The sequence below is a fragment of a genome, unplaced genomic scaffold (genome assembly GCF_019419815.1).
Source record: "Pyrus x bretschneideri cultivar Hongxiangsu unplaced genomic scaffold, Pyrus_bretschneideri_v1 Contig4, whole genome shotgun sequence".
NCBI classification, from domain to species: domain Eukaryota; kingdom Viridiplantae; phylum Streptophyta; class Magnoliopsida; order Rosales; family Rosaceae; genus Pyrus; species Pyrus x bretschneideri.
In genome coordinates, this window is record NW_025999723.1 from 9502250 (window position 1) to 9515785 (window position 13536).

The 13536-nt window shown below is 39.5% G+C and overlaps 2 protein-coding genes and 1 non-coding gene across 3 annotated transcripts; 2 read left to right on the plus strand and 1 right to left on the minus strand.

Annotated features, from left to right (window-relative positions):
• The first annotated feature begins 1015 nt into the window (after positions 1-1015).
• On the plus strand, positions 1016-4429 carry LOC103956357 (conserved oligomeric Golgi complex subunit 4). The gene is made up of 2 exons (XM_009368324.3): positions 1016-2701; positions 3637-4429. The coding sequence occupies exons 1-2, from the start codon at positions 1133-1135 to the stop codon at positions 4264-4266; spliced, it is 2199 nt and encodes a 732-aa protein (XP_009366599.2). The 5' UTR covers positions 1016-1132; the 3' UTR covers positions 4267-4429.
• Positions 4430-6196: 1767 nt separating this feature from the next.
• LOC103956356 (pyruvate dehydrogenase E1 component subunit alpha-3, chloroplastic) lies at positions 6197-8787 on the minus strand. The gene is made up of 3 exons (XM_009368322.3): positions 8373-8787; positions 7150-7930; positions 6197-6687 (listed from the first exon to the last, which is right to left on the minus strand). Exons 1-3 carry the CDS (start codon positions 8610-8612, stop codon positions 6410-6412), a joined length of 1299 nt encoding a protein of 432 aa, XP_009366597.2. The 5' UTR covers positions 8613-8787; the 3' UTR covers positions 6197-6409.
• Positions 8788-12424: 3637 nt separating this feature from the next.
• On the plus strand, positions 12425-12496 carry TRNAC-GCA. Its single transcript has one exon. It is a non-coding gene; the product is annotated as a tRNA-Cys (tRNA).
• The last annotated feature ends 1040 nt before the right edge of the window (positions 12497-13536 follow it).

Below are 13536 nucleotides of genomic sequence, written 5' to 3' on the forward strand. Positions count from 1 at the left end.
GACTATCTTCAAAGGAGATGTCAAATCCTAAGTAAAATATTATGTAATCAAATTTAAAGGTACGAGTAAGCTCCAAACGATATATCAATCCTATATGGATTGACATAATATGAGTTTTCATATTTCAAATTTGATATATGAGAAAAAGTGATGTCAAATAATTTTTAATTATTTTATTGTATAGATCCCACTAATGCACCAATTATAAATCTTGAAAATTTATTTCCATTGATTTCTTTTTAACATGGGTTATACAAATATTATTTATAACAAAAAAACATATCAGTTGGAAAAAGATAAAATCTGATATTGCCACATCAGCCATCAAATTAACATTTCACAGTTATCTTTTAACATGCTCTTACATGATGTAGTATTCATAACACTGTTCTAAAAATCTCCGTCTAGCCCCGCCTATAAGCTAAGTGGCTGGCTATTGTCCTAATTAATCCTTATATGTTTGAAAATTAAGAAATAGCTCGTAGAACACCTAGGGGCCCACCTAGCCCGTCCAAACCCGTATAGATAACGACTCTCACTTAAACAGAAAATATAAAAGTTTCGTTTTGCATTTTGTTTTTTTTTAAATAATTTTAAGAGACCTGTTGAATATTGAAGAACACAATGATATGCGTGTTCCTCATATTTTCATTATGTTCTAATATTTTATAATCTCTATGTCATTTTATTTTCTAATTTATGTATTCTTATGAAATCATGTATTTATTAAGTACAATTAGATATTTATTTGTACGATATATAATATATTTACTTAAATCCGTCGAGTCCATCTACCCCCTCTAAGTGCTAGCCTAGGCTCTAACCCACCGCCGACTAGCAGTTAACATCTTTTAAAACCTTAATTCATATGCATCATGCCAAAATTAAGGATGTTTTTAGAATAAATTTGGTCAACTTAATACAAAGTTTAAATTTAAATTTTTATGGGGGTGTAAATAGAAATTGTGTAAACTGAGATGCGTTGTTTAAATACAAAAAGTTAATGTTTTTCCTCTCGGCATTTTATTGCTTCCTCTTCCCTTCTTCTCCAACAGTCCAACCGACCCATCTGAGACCCGAGCACGCAGATCACAACCAAAACGTCGTCGCCCAGAGACACCGGATCAAGGAAATGGAGTCGGATCAACCGTCCATAAAGTTCGGGACCCAAGAGGCCCTCTCGCACGTGCGAGCCCTGACGGACGTCGGCGCCATGACGCGCCTCCTCCACGAGTGCATCGCCTACCAGCGATCCCTAGATCTGGACCTCGACAACCTCCTCTCCCAGCGCTCCGACCTCGACAAGCAGCTCCTCGCCCTCCGCAAGTCCTCCCAGGTTCTCGACATCGTAAAAACCGACTCCGACCATGTCCTCTCTAACGTCACCTCCACCTGTGACCTCGCCGACAACGTCAGTGCCAAGGTCCGCGAGCTCGATCTTGCCCAGTCCCGCGTCAAGTCCACGCTCCTCCGCCTCGACGCCATCGTCGAGCGCGGCAACTGTATCGATGGCGTCAAGCAGGCCCTCGACGCCCAGGACTACGAGGCAGCCGCCAATTACGTCCAGCGCTTCCTCCAGATCGACTCCGAGTACCGGGATTCCGGCGCCGACCAGCGGGAGCAGCTCATGGAGTCGAAGCGGCAGCTCGAATCCATCGTCAGGAAGAAGCTCTCGGCGGCGGTGGACCAGAGGGAGCATTCCAATGTATTGAGATTCGTCAGGCTCTACGCTCCGTTAGGGTTAGAAACGGAGGGTTTGCAGGTTTACGTTGGGTACTTGCGGAAGGTGATTGGGATGCGATCCCGGCTCGAATTCGAGCACTTGGTGGAGCTAATGGAGCAGAACAATCCGACCCAGGCGGTCAATTTTGTTGGGTGTTTGACCAATTTGTTCAAGGACATAGTTTTAGCGGTGGAAGAGAACGATGAAATTCTGAGAGGGCTTTGTGGTGAAGACGGAGTTGTTTACGCCATTTGTGAGCTTCAAGAGGAGTGCGATACGAGGGGTAGTTTGATCTTGAAGAAGTACATGGACTATAGGAAATTGCCTAAGTTGAGCTCCGAGATCAATGCCCAGAACAAGAATTTGCTCAATGTGGGTGGCGTTGGTGTTGGGTCCGAGGGACCCGACCCGAGAGAGGTTGAACTGTTCTTGGAGGAGATATTGTCTTTGATGCAGTTGGGTGAGGATTACACTGAGTTCATGGTGTCTAAGATCAAGGGCTTGACGAATGTTGACCCGGATTTAGGTCCACGAGCCACTAAGGCTTTTAGGAGTGGAAGTTTTAGCAAGGTGGTTCAGGACATTACCGGGTTTTATGTCATATTAGAAGGTTTCTTTATGGTGGAGAATGTGAGGAAGGCTATAAGGATCGATGAGCATGTGCCTGACAGTCTCACGACTTCAATGGTGGACGACGTGTTCTATGTTTTGCAGAGTTGCTTGCGGAGGGCAATATCCACTTTGAATATCAGCTCAGTGATTGCTGTGTTGAGTGGTGCAAGTAGCTTGTTGAGCAATGAGTATCACGAGGCTTTGCAAGAGAGGATGAGAGAGCCAAATCTTGGCGCAAAGCTGTTCCTAGGTGGTGTTGGGGTGCAAAAAACTGGGACGGAGATTGCCACGGTTTTGAATAATATCGATGTCAGTAGCGAGTACGTCCTCAAACTAAAGCACGAGATTGAGGAGCAATGCTTAGAGGTAATTGAAATGATTTGCTTTACTCTGTGCTTTAATTATCAGGATTTGTGACATGAATAATAACTACATTGTTTGGGCAAGTCTTTGGCTTGCATTTCGCTTTGTATTAAGTTAGAAGCCCCAAATCACTATAATTATGCATACTTAGGTTTAGTCAAACCTGCATTTGATGTATCCAATTTCCTGTAGTTGGAGTTTCCAATGGCCTTGATAATGTTTGCGAACATAATAGAATGCTACATGCTCGAGCACTTCACAGAATTTCCTGCTAATACAAATGGGAAATGGAGTTTGATGGTACAGTGTTAATTGTGAAAGAGTGATGTGTGTTTGCCCAGTGATTGTGCATGATTGATCACTGCTGCTATCGTAGACTTGGTTACACGGAGTCTTCATTGTTAAGATTTCTTATTTGTTGTCTTGTAAGTCGATAAGGACAGTCAGTCAACAAGGACAAAAGAATACGGGCTTGTGTGCTGTTGTTTTATATATGGCGTACGGTTTGTTCATGTAGCTGTTGCCTTTACCTCCTTAAGCCTTTGGATGTTTCAGTTTTATGGTTAATTTTTTCCATGTTTTTTACTGAAATTTTGTCCATAGAAATGAAGAGTCAAGAGAGCATTGTAACTCAGTAAGACAATTTGGCCTTTCTCAAATGCTTCATTTGCTAATTGCTTTCGCCCACCTTCTTGCCTGTACTGGAACTCTAAGTATTGAAATGTAGATTGTTTTGATATTTGTCACACACTCACAAAATCGTGCGAGTAGTCTTTTGGCTTCTTTTATATCCTTCTCGCTTAAGTTCATGTTTGATGTTATCATCTGATGTGATCATTCGTTTGGTTGGATTTAAATGTTTGCGCTACATATTATTTCCTTCTGTATCAAAGTAACTCCAATATTGTGGATTAAACGGAACGTATCATGTTTATCAGGTGTTTCCTGCACCAGTTGATAGAGAAAAAGTGAAGTCTTGCCTGTCCGAGCTAGGGGATATGAGCAGCACATTCAAGCAAGCGTTGAATGCTGGCTTGGAACAACTTGTGGCTACTGTGACACCCCGTATCCGTCCAGTGCTAGATAATGTGGCAACGATCAGCTATGAGCTATCAGAGGCTGAATACGCAGATAATGAGGTTAACGACCCATGGGTTCAAAGACTTCTTCATGCTGTTGAGACGAATGTAGCATGGCTCCAGCCGCTAATGACTGCCAACAACTACGACTCATTTGTGCATTTTGTCATCGACTTCATTGTGAAGAGGCTTGAAGTGATTATGATGCAGAAGAGATTCAGCCAACTTGGAGGCCTTCAGCTCGACAGAGATGCCAGGGCATTGGTAAGCCACTTCTCTAGTATGACTCAAAGGACCGTCAGAGACAAATTTGCGCGTCTCACACAAATGGCGACAATCCTGAACTTGGAAAAGGTCTCGGAGATTCTTGATTTCTGGGGCGAGAACTCGGGACCTATGACCTGGAGACTGACCCCAGCCGAGGTCAGGCGAGTCCTGGGTCTGAGAGTTGATTTTAAACCGGAAGCAATTTCCGCTCTGAAGTTGTAATCCCCATCCGACTCGACACTTACCCTTCACATTCACATTCTTTTGTTTTCTTCTTCATAAATATTATTCTTCGTTCATATTATTACCAGTTTTTGTACTAATTTACCCTTCAAACTCATACAGTGTAGAAGAATACTTGGATTATGAATTTATAGATTTTTCCGTACTAGAATTGCTATGTATATAAAAATAAAATAAATAATGAGTACGCATCTTCGCTTCTTCGACATCAGTCGGAGTTCCTGATTTTTGCTTCTCTGGCATTTGTCTTAAAAAGGGTTCTTGAATGAACGATACTTGTTGATTAAGAAAACAACTCCGTTAACTTGGGTATCCCATTTTTGCATTCTGGAGTCAACAAAGAGACGTTTGGCAACATTGTTGAGAAAGTTCAACGTTGGCTTTCTGGTTGGAAGCGCAGTACCCTCTCTATGGAGGATTTTTTCATTGTGACCGGAACACAGGTGGTATGTTACGTGTTTTTATACAAGTGGTGGGACATTTTATTTTTTTAAGTTAATAATTTTTTAACACACATATCACACCATTTGTATAGTGACACGTGTTGTACCACTCCATGTTCTCATCACACTGAAAAATCTCTCTTCCCTATGGCAGGTAGGCTTGTTTATCTCCATTCAGTCGCCTCAGCCATTTCGATCTACTCAATGCAATCTACTCGCCTCCCAGTTTCTATAGTGATGGAGAGTCGGATCTGGAAGCCATATTAATCTTTGGAAAGACAAATGGCTTGAGTGTGGTGTGCTTGAAGAGTTTGCTACCATCCCCTTTTCAGATGACATGCTTGAATGGATTGTTGAAGCCTTCCTTATTGATTCTGGTTGGAATATGGATTTGTTGTACTCTTGCCTTCCTCCAAATATCGTGGAACAAATTTTCGGTTTACATGTTGGTATTGCAAATAATAGGGAAGATAAGTTAATTTGGAGCCTCACCAAATCTGGAACCTTTTCCGTGAAGACTGCGTATCTGTCTCTCTTTGGCGATGATGATATCATTCCCTGGAAATGGAATTTCATTTGGAATCTTAAGCTCCCACCCAAATTGGTGACTTTCCTCTGGACTATTGGTCATGGAAAGTCCTCACTAACGTGTAGAGAGCTAGAAGAGGACCGTTGTTGTCCAATCCGCCATAATATGTAGGCTGAAAACAATTTGGGCAGAGGAACCATCATGGAAGCTGAGCTTTGGAGTGTTTTCATGGGTCTTTCTATTGCTTGGGATGAGGGTTGTAGGGATGTGATTCTTGTACCGTTGTTATTTTGATCCAACAACCTATTTTGGTTTCGCACCCGCTCTACAATCTCATTATTGACTGCAAAAAAGATATCAAGGGAAATTGGAGATGCGAAGTCACTATATCTATAGAGAAAATAATGTCTCAAGTGATCACATGGCTAACTTGGATCATAGGTTATCTCTTGGTCATCATGTTTTTGCTTCTCCTCCTACCACTGTCATGGCCCTTCCTAAGGGAAAATGATCATCGCCGAATCCTTTTCCTAGGGAACCAGGGGATCTTGTAATCGTGTTCGTTCATCGTACATCGTGCAATCAGTTTTCGTTAGGTACTATTTATATTTAATTTAAATTTTAAAATTTAAAATAATTTCTGATCGCACGATGTACGATGAACAGACACGATTACGGGATCATCCGAATCCCCTGGAAAAAGATCCGGCCCTTCCTAAGGCTGTTGTTGCCTGGCTTTTTTGTTTTGCTAGCTGGGCCTTGCCCTCTTTGTACCATAAAAAATAAGAAAAAAGGAACGTCGAGTACATGTGTTTCTATTTCTAGTATTCTAGGCTCTCTGTATTTTGGGAGTGTAAACAATGCATGAGCTCCAGTTAACTCCAGTTAACTCGTTAAAACGCGGAATGGGTCGAGTTAAGACACGAAACAAGTCGGATCCAACGAATGCAAAATTTTGTAAATGTGTAGATGTAATAAAGTTGGAAACGGCGAACCAACATCACTAGAGGGTTTTGCTTGCCAATCCAAAAACAATGAAATTTTAAAAAGATAACCAAAATTGAAAAGATTTAGCAGGACATAAAGCTGATACAATCTTCGTAATAGTTGATTGTATAAGTCGATTGCTTGAGGCTCCTACCGGCGGAGATTAGACATGAGCAGTGCCCTGAGTGAATTTAGGATCCTCGCATCTGTAACTGCCATCAGGCCCGATTCCAAAACCCTTGGGATCGGCAAACACATTCTCAAGCAGCTGGCTACGAGGTGGAAGGGGGCTCTCATCTGCAAACTCAACGGCATCCTCAACCAACTCATCGATCTTCTTATGGATGGCCTTCAAGTCTTGTTCAGTCGCCAAATTGTTCTCAAGTATGTATTTCTTGAGGGCAGTGATGGGGTCTCTGGCAGCGTAGTGTGCCTTCTCAGCTGCCAAATGGAACATAACATAGCGGTTAATACACAGCTATAAACTCCGTCAATAACTAATTTTATAAGCTCGTTAGATATGCTAAGAAATACGAAACTCCATATATGCCTCAACAATGACAGACACAGAACCATCTAGTTCATACTAGTGGTGTAAGTCCATAATCCAACAAGTAAACTATATCAGGATATTAGACATGAAAAGGCAAAATACTAATCGCAGGAGAAACCATCCACTTCCTAGTGCATATAGCGGTTCAAGTCCATGATCGAACAAAACATATACGAATCAGGATTTTATAATCAAAGTTAAATCCCAATAATATAATGGGAGCAATGGAACCAAAAGGAGTAGGTGAATTAAGCATGGACATATTTTAGCTCCTAAAATGTGTAGACCAAACCAACATGTTGAATACAAGTACGCATCTAAAAGAGGAAGGACATAATTCAAACACTCACCAGGGTCACGAAGCTCATCGGGATCTGCCAATGAGTGTCCTCTGAACCTGTATGTTTCACATTCAACCAAAGTTGGCCCTTCTCCTCTCCTGGCCCTTCCAATCGCCTCCTTTGCCACCTCCCTCACCTTCAACACATCCATACCATCCACATGAACACCTGGCATACCAAACGCAGGCCCCTTCTTCCAAATTTCGGGATCAGAAGTAGCCCTCAAATGCGACATTCCAATGGCCCACAAATTGTTCTCCACAACGAAAATAATCGGCAATTTCCACAATGCTGCCATGTTCAAACATTCGAAGAACTGGCCGTTATTAGCAGTTCCATCTCCAAAAAATGCCAAAGTCACGTGATCACAGTCTGCCTGTTTCATCACTTCCCTCCTGTACTTAGAAGAGAATGCTGCACCTGTTGCCACTGGTATACCTTCACCAATAAATGCGAACCCACCGAGCACATTGTACTCTTTCGAAAACATGTGCATAGAACCACCTTGGCCTCGGCAACAACCAGTAGCCTTTCCAAAGAGCTCACTCATCACCTCGCGAGCAGGGACACCCTTACTCAACGAGTGCACGTGATCACGGTATGTGCTCACTACAGAATCCTCCTTCTTTGTAAGCTTGATAAACCCAGTTGACACGGCTTCTTGGCCATTGTAAAGGTGAACGAACCCGAACATTTTGCCTCTGTAATACATCTGAGCACACATGTCCTCGAAAGAGCGACCCAATACCATGTCTTCATACAGCTCCAATCCCTCCTCTTTTGTTATTAGCTAAATGCACAAAAATTCAAAAACCATATAGTCTTAGACGGGAATCATCTCGTAAGAAAATGAAAATTTTCGAAAAACAAAGCTCAGATGTGTTCTTCTACATCTCTATAAACTTAATTGCATCGATACGATGAAGTTGCATGAACTTGAAACATACTAGACAAATCAAATTGGATTCAATCCATCCAGAAACAAAACTGAAAGCGATAAGCTTCGGATTGATCTGTTCTGGGTTTTCAATTTTTGGATCAAACAACTTAAATTACGATTGATTTGAGTAAATTTGATCGTAAAGCTCAGCTACCCAGCACTAAAAAATCCAAGATCGATATAATTGAAAATCCAATTCTCTAATCCTTCAATTGGATTACCATGCATGAAAAAAAACAAAGCAAACCCAGAAAACCCAATCAAGCAATGAAATCCAGAACAAAAGCATTACCAGATTGGAGGAAGCCTGGACCTTCTTCTTCTTAACAGCTTCGGAGACGGCAACGACGGCGGATCGGCGGTGAGCACTGGAATGAGAGAGGGAAGTGGGTCGGAACTTGCGGGTAGATCCGAGAAAAGAGGATGCCTTGGGGGGGAGCAGGAGGGAGGGCATGTCATTGGATCTGGGAGTGGCGGCGGCATTGTTGAGCTGGAGGGGCTGGGCCAAATTGGTGGCGGAGGAGAAGGACATGGCTGCTCCCTGTTTCCACTGCCTCCGTCTGTTCGGCAAGTGAGAAAATTTGAGGTGAGGAGAGAGAGAAAGAGAAAGGAAGGGGGGGAGATGGAATGGGGGATTGAGGGAGAGAAAGTATAAGAGGAGAAGAAGGGGCGGAGGAAACAAAGGGAGGAGGCTTGGAAATAACCGCCGGATATGAAGAAGTGGGGAAGCCAACCAACAACTTAACCAACTATTACTACTTCTAGTCGGTGTTCTTCAATTGACTTGCTTTGGTTTTTGCAGCTTTCATAATTTTTACGTGTTGCCTCGTAATCTCCGATGGGACTTTTTGCCCACCAAGTGTCCGACTGTATTTTCTTGTGACAGTTGGAGTTCTCTCTCGTTAACTACTATTCGATTTTGTTCAGCGACACTCAATTTTAATATAATGAAAAAACGTCTCGTGTTTGTTTATTTATTATCATATAAATAATAGGGGAGGAGAAATCGAATCTACAATTTTTGATACAAAGATAAATGTTCTTAATCAATTAAGATATAAGTTAAAAGGTTTCAAATTCAATTTGTAGGATGTGAATGATATGTATTTGAAGTGATTTCGATACTAGATTGTGCTCTACCGCAACTTGTCATGGGTGTGATGACAACTTATCGAATGTACATAGAGTTTCTTTGTGTATGTTAAAGGGAAGGTTGGGGATTAATCATTTTCTCTGTAGAGACTCCCTCTTGAGCAATGCTATACTATTTTAGATGCCCCTTGAGCAATGCTTGACTCCTCAAGAAGACCCCCAAGCAATGCTTGAGCCTTTTTGAGTTTTGTCGAGCAATGCTCGTAGTATGATTAAAATTATGTAAGACAAAAAGGATAAAATATTTACACGTCTACATTTTCTCAAGTATATATTTGTACAACATGAAGATCATGTTGGAGTTTGAGACCCTCTTGTCTCACATTGGTCAATAGTATTTTTTCACAAGCCTTTATATAGACTTATTCCCTCTTCTTAGTAATTAGAACTTGGACCATTTGGAAATGGATTGAAGGCTTGGGCCTTATGGTTGTGTGGATTAGGCTTGAATATAATATAGCCTAATTACAATTAATATTAATTAATCAAGACAAGGGCCTAAACCCTAAACCCTTGGGCCTTGGGGCACTTGGGGCCTTGGAATTTAAAATTAATCAGATTCATTAATTTTAATTTTCGGATTAAGTTTTTTTAATTAATTTATTAATTAAAAAACGTTTTGATTAAAAGACACAGCTATTAGAAAGAGTTGTGTACTTTCAAATACACTGAATAGGTATTTGAAATGGTGTGAAACAGCCTATATATCTGCAATCACAGTATCCAAGTGATCATCATCTTTTCTTCCTCCTTATCTTTCGTACAAAATTTCCAGAGAGTAAACACACAAAGCAATTCGCTAGAGTTCTATAATCCAGTGCGGGTTGTAGAATTAGGTAGTTGTATCCTGGTCGAGCAAACGTTGTAGAACCACAAGCACAAGAGTGGGACGAAAATACTGTTCGAAGGACATAGCTTTTACGCTAGCCTCTACCTTATGTGATCAAGTTAGTATCATTGATATTTTATATTAGTTTATGTATTTATTGTATAATTTCATTTTGCACATCAAGTATATCTGGTAAATAAAATATTAGAATTTCAAGTTCTGTTTATTTCTGTTATTTTTGTTTATTTCTGAATTGTTCTCCAACAATCTTCGAATAGTATGGAACAATCGGGAACTAAACCTCATTCTGAGAAGCCTGAGAAATTTAAGAGCAGAGACTTCAAAAGATGGCAGCAGAAAATGTTGTTCTATTTGACAACCATGAATTTGGCTAATGTTCTACGCGAGAATGTACCTACTGCAGATGGAGAAAATATTTTTTCTGTATAAACTTTAACGGCTATAGATGCCTGGAATCATAATGATTTCCTCTGCAGAAACTATATTCTCAATGCATTAGATGATTCATTGTATGATGTCTATGTAGTATGCAAAACAGCCAAGGAACTTTGGGAATCACTTGAGAAAAAATATAAAACCAAGGATGCTGGTTCGAAGAAATTTGTCGTGGGAAAATATTTGGACTACAAAATGGTGGATTCCAAGTCCGTTGTTTCTCAAACTGAAGATCTCCAGAAAATCATCCATGACATTCATGTTGAAGGGATGATAATCATTGAGTCTTTCCAAGTGGTGTCCTTTATAGAAAAACTGCCACCTTCTTGGAAAGAGTTCAAGAATTATCTCAAGCACAAACGTAAGGAGATGACACTTAAGGATCTCATTGTCAGGCTGAGAATAGAGGAAGATAACAGAAAGAATGAGAAGGGCCTGGTTTCGAGTATGGAAGCCAAGGCAAATGTTATTGAAGGAAGTTCATCAAAGCAAAGGTCGAAGTTCCAGAAAACTAAGAAGAAGGAAAAACACTTTGTCCCTGGTGCGAAAGGCAAAGACTTCAAGAAAATCAAGGGAAGTTGCTGGGTTTGTGGAAAGCAAGGCCATAGGGCTCAAGAATGTCGCCATCGAAGGGATCAAGGTCCTGGAAATCAAGGCAACAACAACCGCGCAAACCTGATTGAAAACAATGTGGATGCCTTAACTGCAATGATTTCTGAAATCAACCTTGTGTTTGATCACACTGATTGGTGGATAGATACCGGTGCAACTCGCCATGTGTGTGGTGACACAAATATGTTCTTTTCGTACCAGAAAACCGAAGGAAACGAGCAGCTGTTTATGGGAAATGCATCTGCATCTGTTGTGGCTGGAATAGAGAAATGTGTTCTAAAATTCACTTCTGGAAAGGAATTAACCCTCCTTGACGTGCTGCATGTCCCCGATATAAGGAAGAATCTTGTTTCTGGTCCTATCCTTAGTAATAAAGGATTCAAACTAGTTTTTGAGTCTAATAAGTTTGTACTAACTAAAGGGGGAATGTTTGTAGGGAAGGGTTACCTTGCTGATGGATTATTCAAACTAAATGTACTTGTTAATGCTATGAATGAAATAAATAATGTTTCTGCCTATATTGTTGAGTCTTCTAATTTATGGCACTCTAGCTTTGGATCCCGACCACGCCTTCACGGTTTTGTTTCTGGAAACTCACACGAGAACTTCTCAGTGGGTCACCCATCATGGGATTGCTCTTGTGCGAACTCGCTTAACTTTGAAGTTAAGATGGAACCTGAAGCCAGTGAGCTCCCAAAAGGCCTCGTGCTAGGTAGAGATGAGAATATACATATAAGGCTTACAGGATCCACTCCCCTGGGTGATGTGGGATGTTACAACTTCTCTCTCCAATTTCATGTTCATTTTTTCTCCCTTTCTCCTTCCCATTTTAAAACAAAAATAAAAATATTTCCACAATCAAAGTGTGTAACATATGCTAGTATATTTTTCACAAAAAAATTAGTAGTTAGGCAGAAGAGAAGCGATGAAAATCAAGGGTGCACCAAGGCAGATAAGCACAATCGCTTTCAATCACTGTTGTAATATGTCTTATGAGTTAAACTCATTGTATAAGTGAATAAGAATACCACTATACAAGCAATTATTTAATTATTTTCTTTAATAAGACTACATTTTTTTGTGTTGTCAAATTGTTTCCGAGTTTATTAGTTGAATTGAAACCAAAACAATTAAAAAAGAATAAAGTATGTCGTCGTCCAAATCTTATGACCATGTGGACAATGATGACTTCCAACGTGTCTTTGGATGAGAGCTACAAAAGCACAATCCATTTTCTAATTTCAAATATTCACTGTTTATAGATATATTTAAACTGTGAGCAAATAAACAACAATGGGTCCATAGCTCAGTGGTAGAGCATTTGACTGCAGATCAAGAGGTCACCGGTTCGAACCCGGTTGGGCCCTTTTCCCTCTTTTTTGACGTCAATATAAAGCTGGGCCCTTAAAATCCGCTCCAAACCCATACCCAGATCGTTAAAATAAATAGGTAAAATCATCCGACCCAAAATCGATCCAATAATATTAACAGATAATATGATCCGACCCGTTACCCGTTAAAGAAGATGAACGGTTTGGATGCATGATCTCATCAAAATTTAACCGTTGATTGTGTTGTTTACATTTATGCTTCATTGTTCTCATCAAATTTTGTTTTTTCAGATTTTCTTTTTTGAAAGCATGATCTATTAGAGGATGCAGGAAGATGAACGGTTTGGATCGTTGATATTATATTCAAAGTTTTACGGTTAGTGAAAATATTGCTTGATGTTTATAAAGTTTCTACAAACTATATGACATCAACTCATATTTCAGTTAACCATAAATATCGAAACGTGATATCAAAAATCTGAACCGTTCATCTTCTTACATTCGCCAGATGATCATGTTTTCCAAAAAGGAAATTTTAGAAATGAAATTCAGTAAGAAGAATAAAGTGTAAATAACAATCGATGGTTAAATATAAATTTAAGGTTTATGGATTATGGATTACAATGTTAGATTTCGAAGCTGACCCTTCATGAAAGTTGTAAAGCTTGTCACTATAAGTGATTGTATATTTTTTTTACATTTTTTACACTTCTACAATAATTATTATTAATTTTATTAATTTTTCTCTCAAATAAAAAAACATTATTCATGAGGGTTTAGAAGATTTTAAAAATCTAAACGATAATACAAGTGTAACCATTATCTACTTGTAGAGAAATAATGATGAATCATGAGTGTTTATAGTCTTCGTAGTTCTTGCCTATACTAGTTTATTTTAATTTTGGACAACAACATATTAAGTAAAATTTATCGTAGTAATGATAATAAAGAACTCTCATAATAAAAATAAATAATGACAAAATTTTTTTTTTAAACTTATATAGAATAATAATACAAATTATATATTTAATATAGAATATATTGTATATATAATATGGTTATTGTATTTTATAATA

Bases quoted from the DNA above. Each gene is read 5' to 3' on its own strand.
- LOC103956357 (XM_009368324.3), top strand. From the start codon at position 1,133: ATGGAGTCGGATCAACCGTCCATAAAGTTCGGGACCCAAGAGGCCCTC. The intron at 2,702-3,636 runs GTAATTGAAATG...CATGTTTATCAG, and splicing joins TTGAGGAGCAATGCTTAGAG to GTGTTTCCTGCACCAGTTGA.
- LOC103956356 (XM_009368322.3), bottom strand. From the start codon at position 8,612: ATGTCCTTCTCCTCCGCCACCAATTTGGCCCAGCCCCTCCAGCTCAAC. The intron at 7,931-8,372 runs GTAATGCTTTTG...TTGTGCATTTAG, and splicing joins TCCAGGCTTCCTCCAATCTG to CTAATAACAAAAGAGGAGGG. The intron at 6,688-7,149 runs GTGAGTGTTTGA...TCCATTTGGCAG, and splicing joins CGATGAGCTTCGTGACCCTG to CTGAGAAGGCACACTACGCT.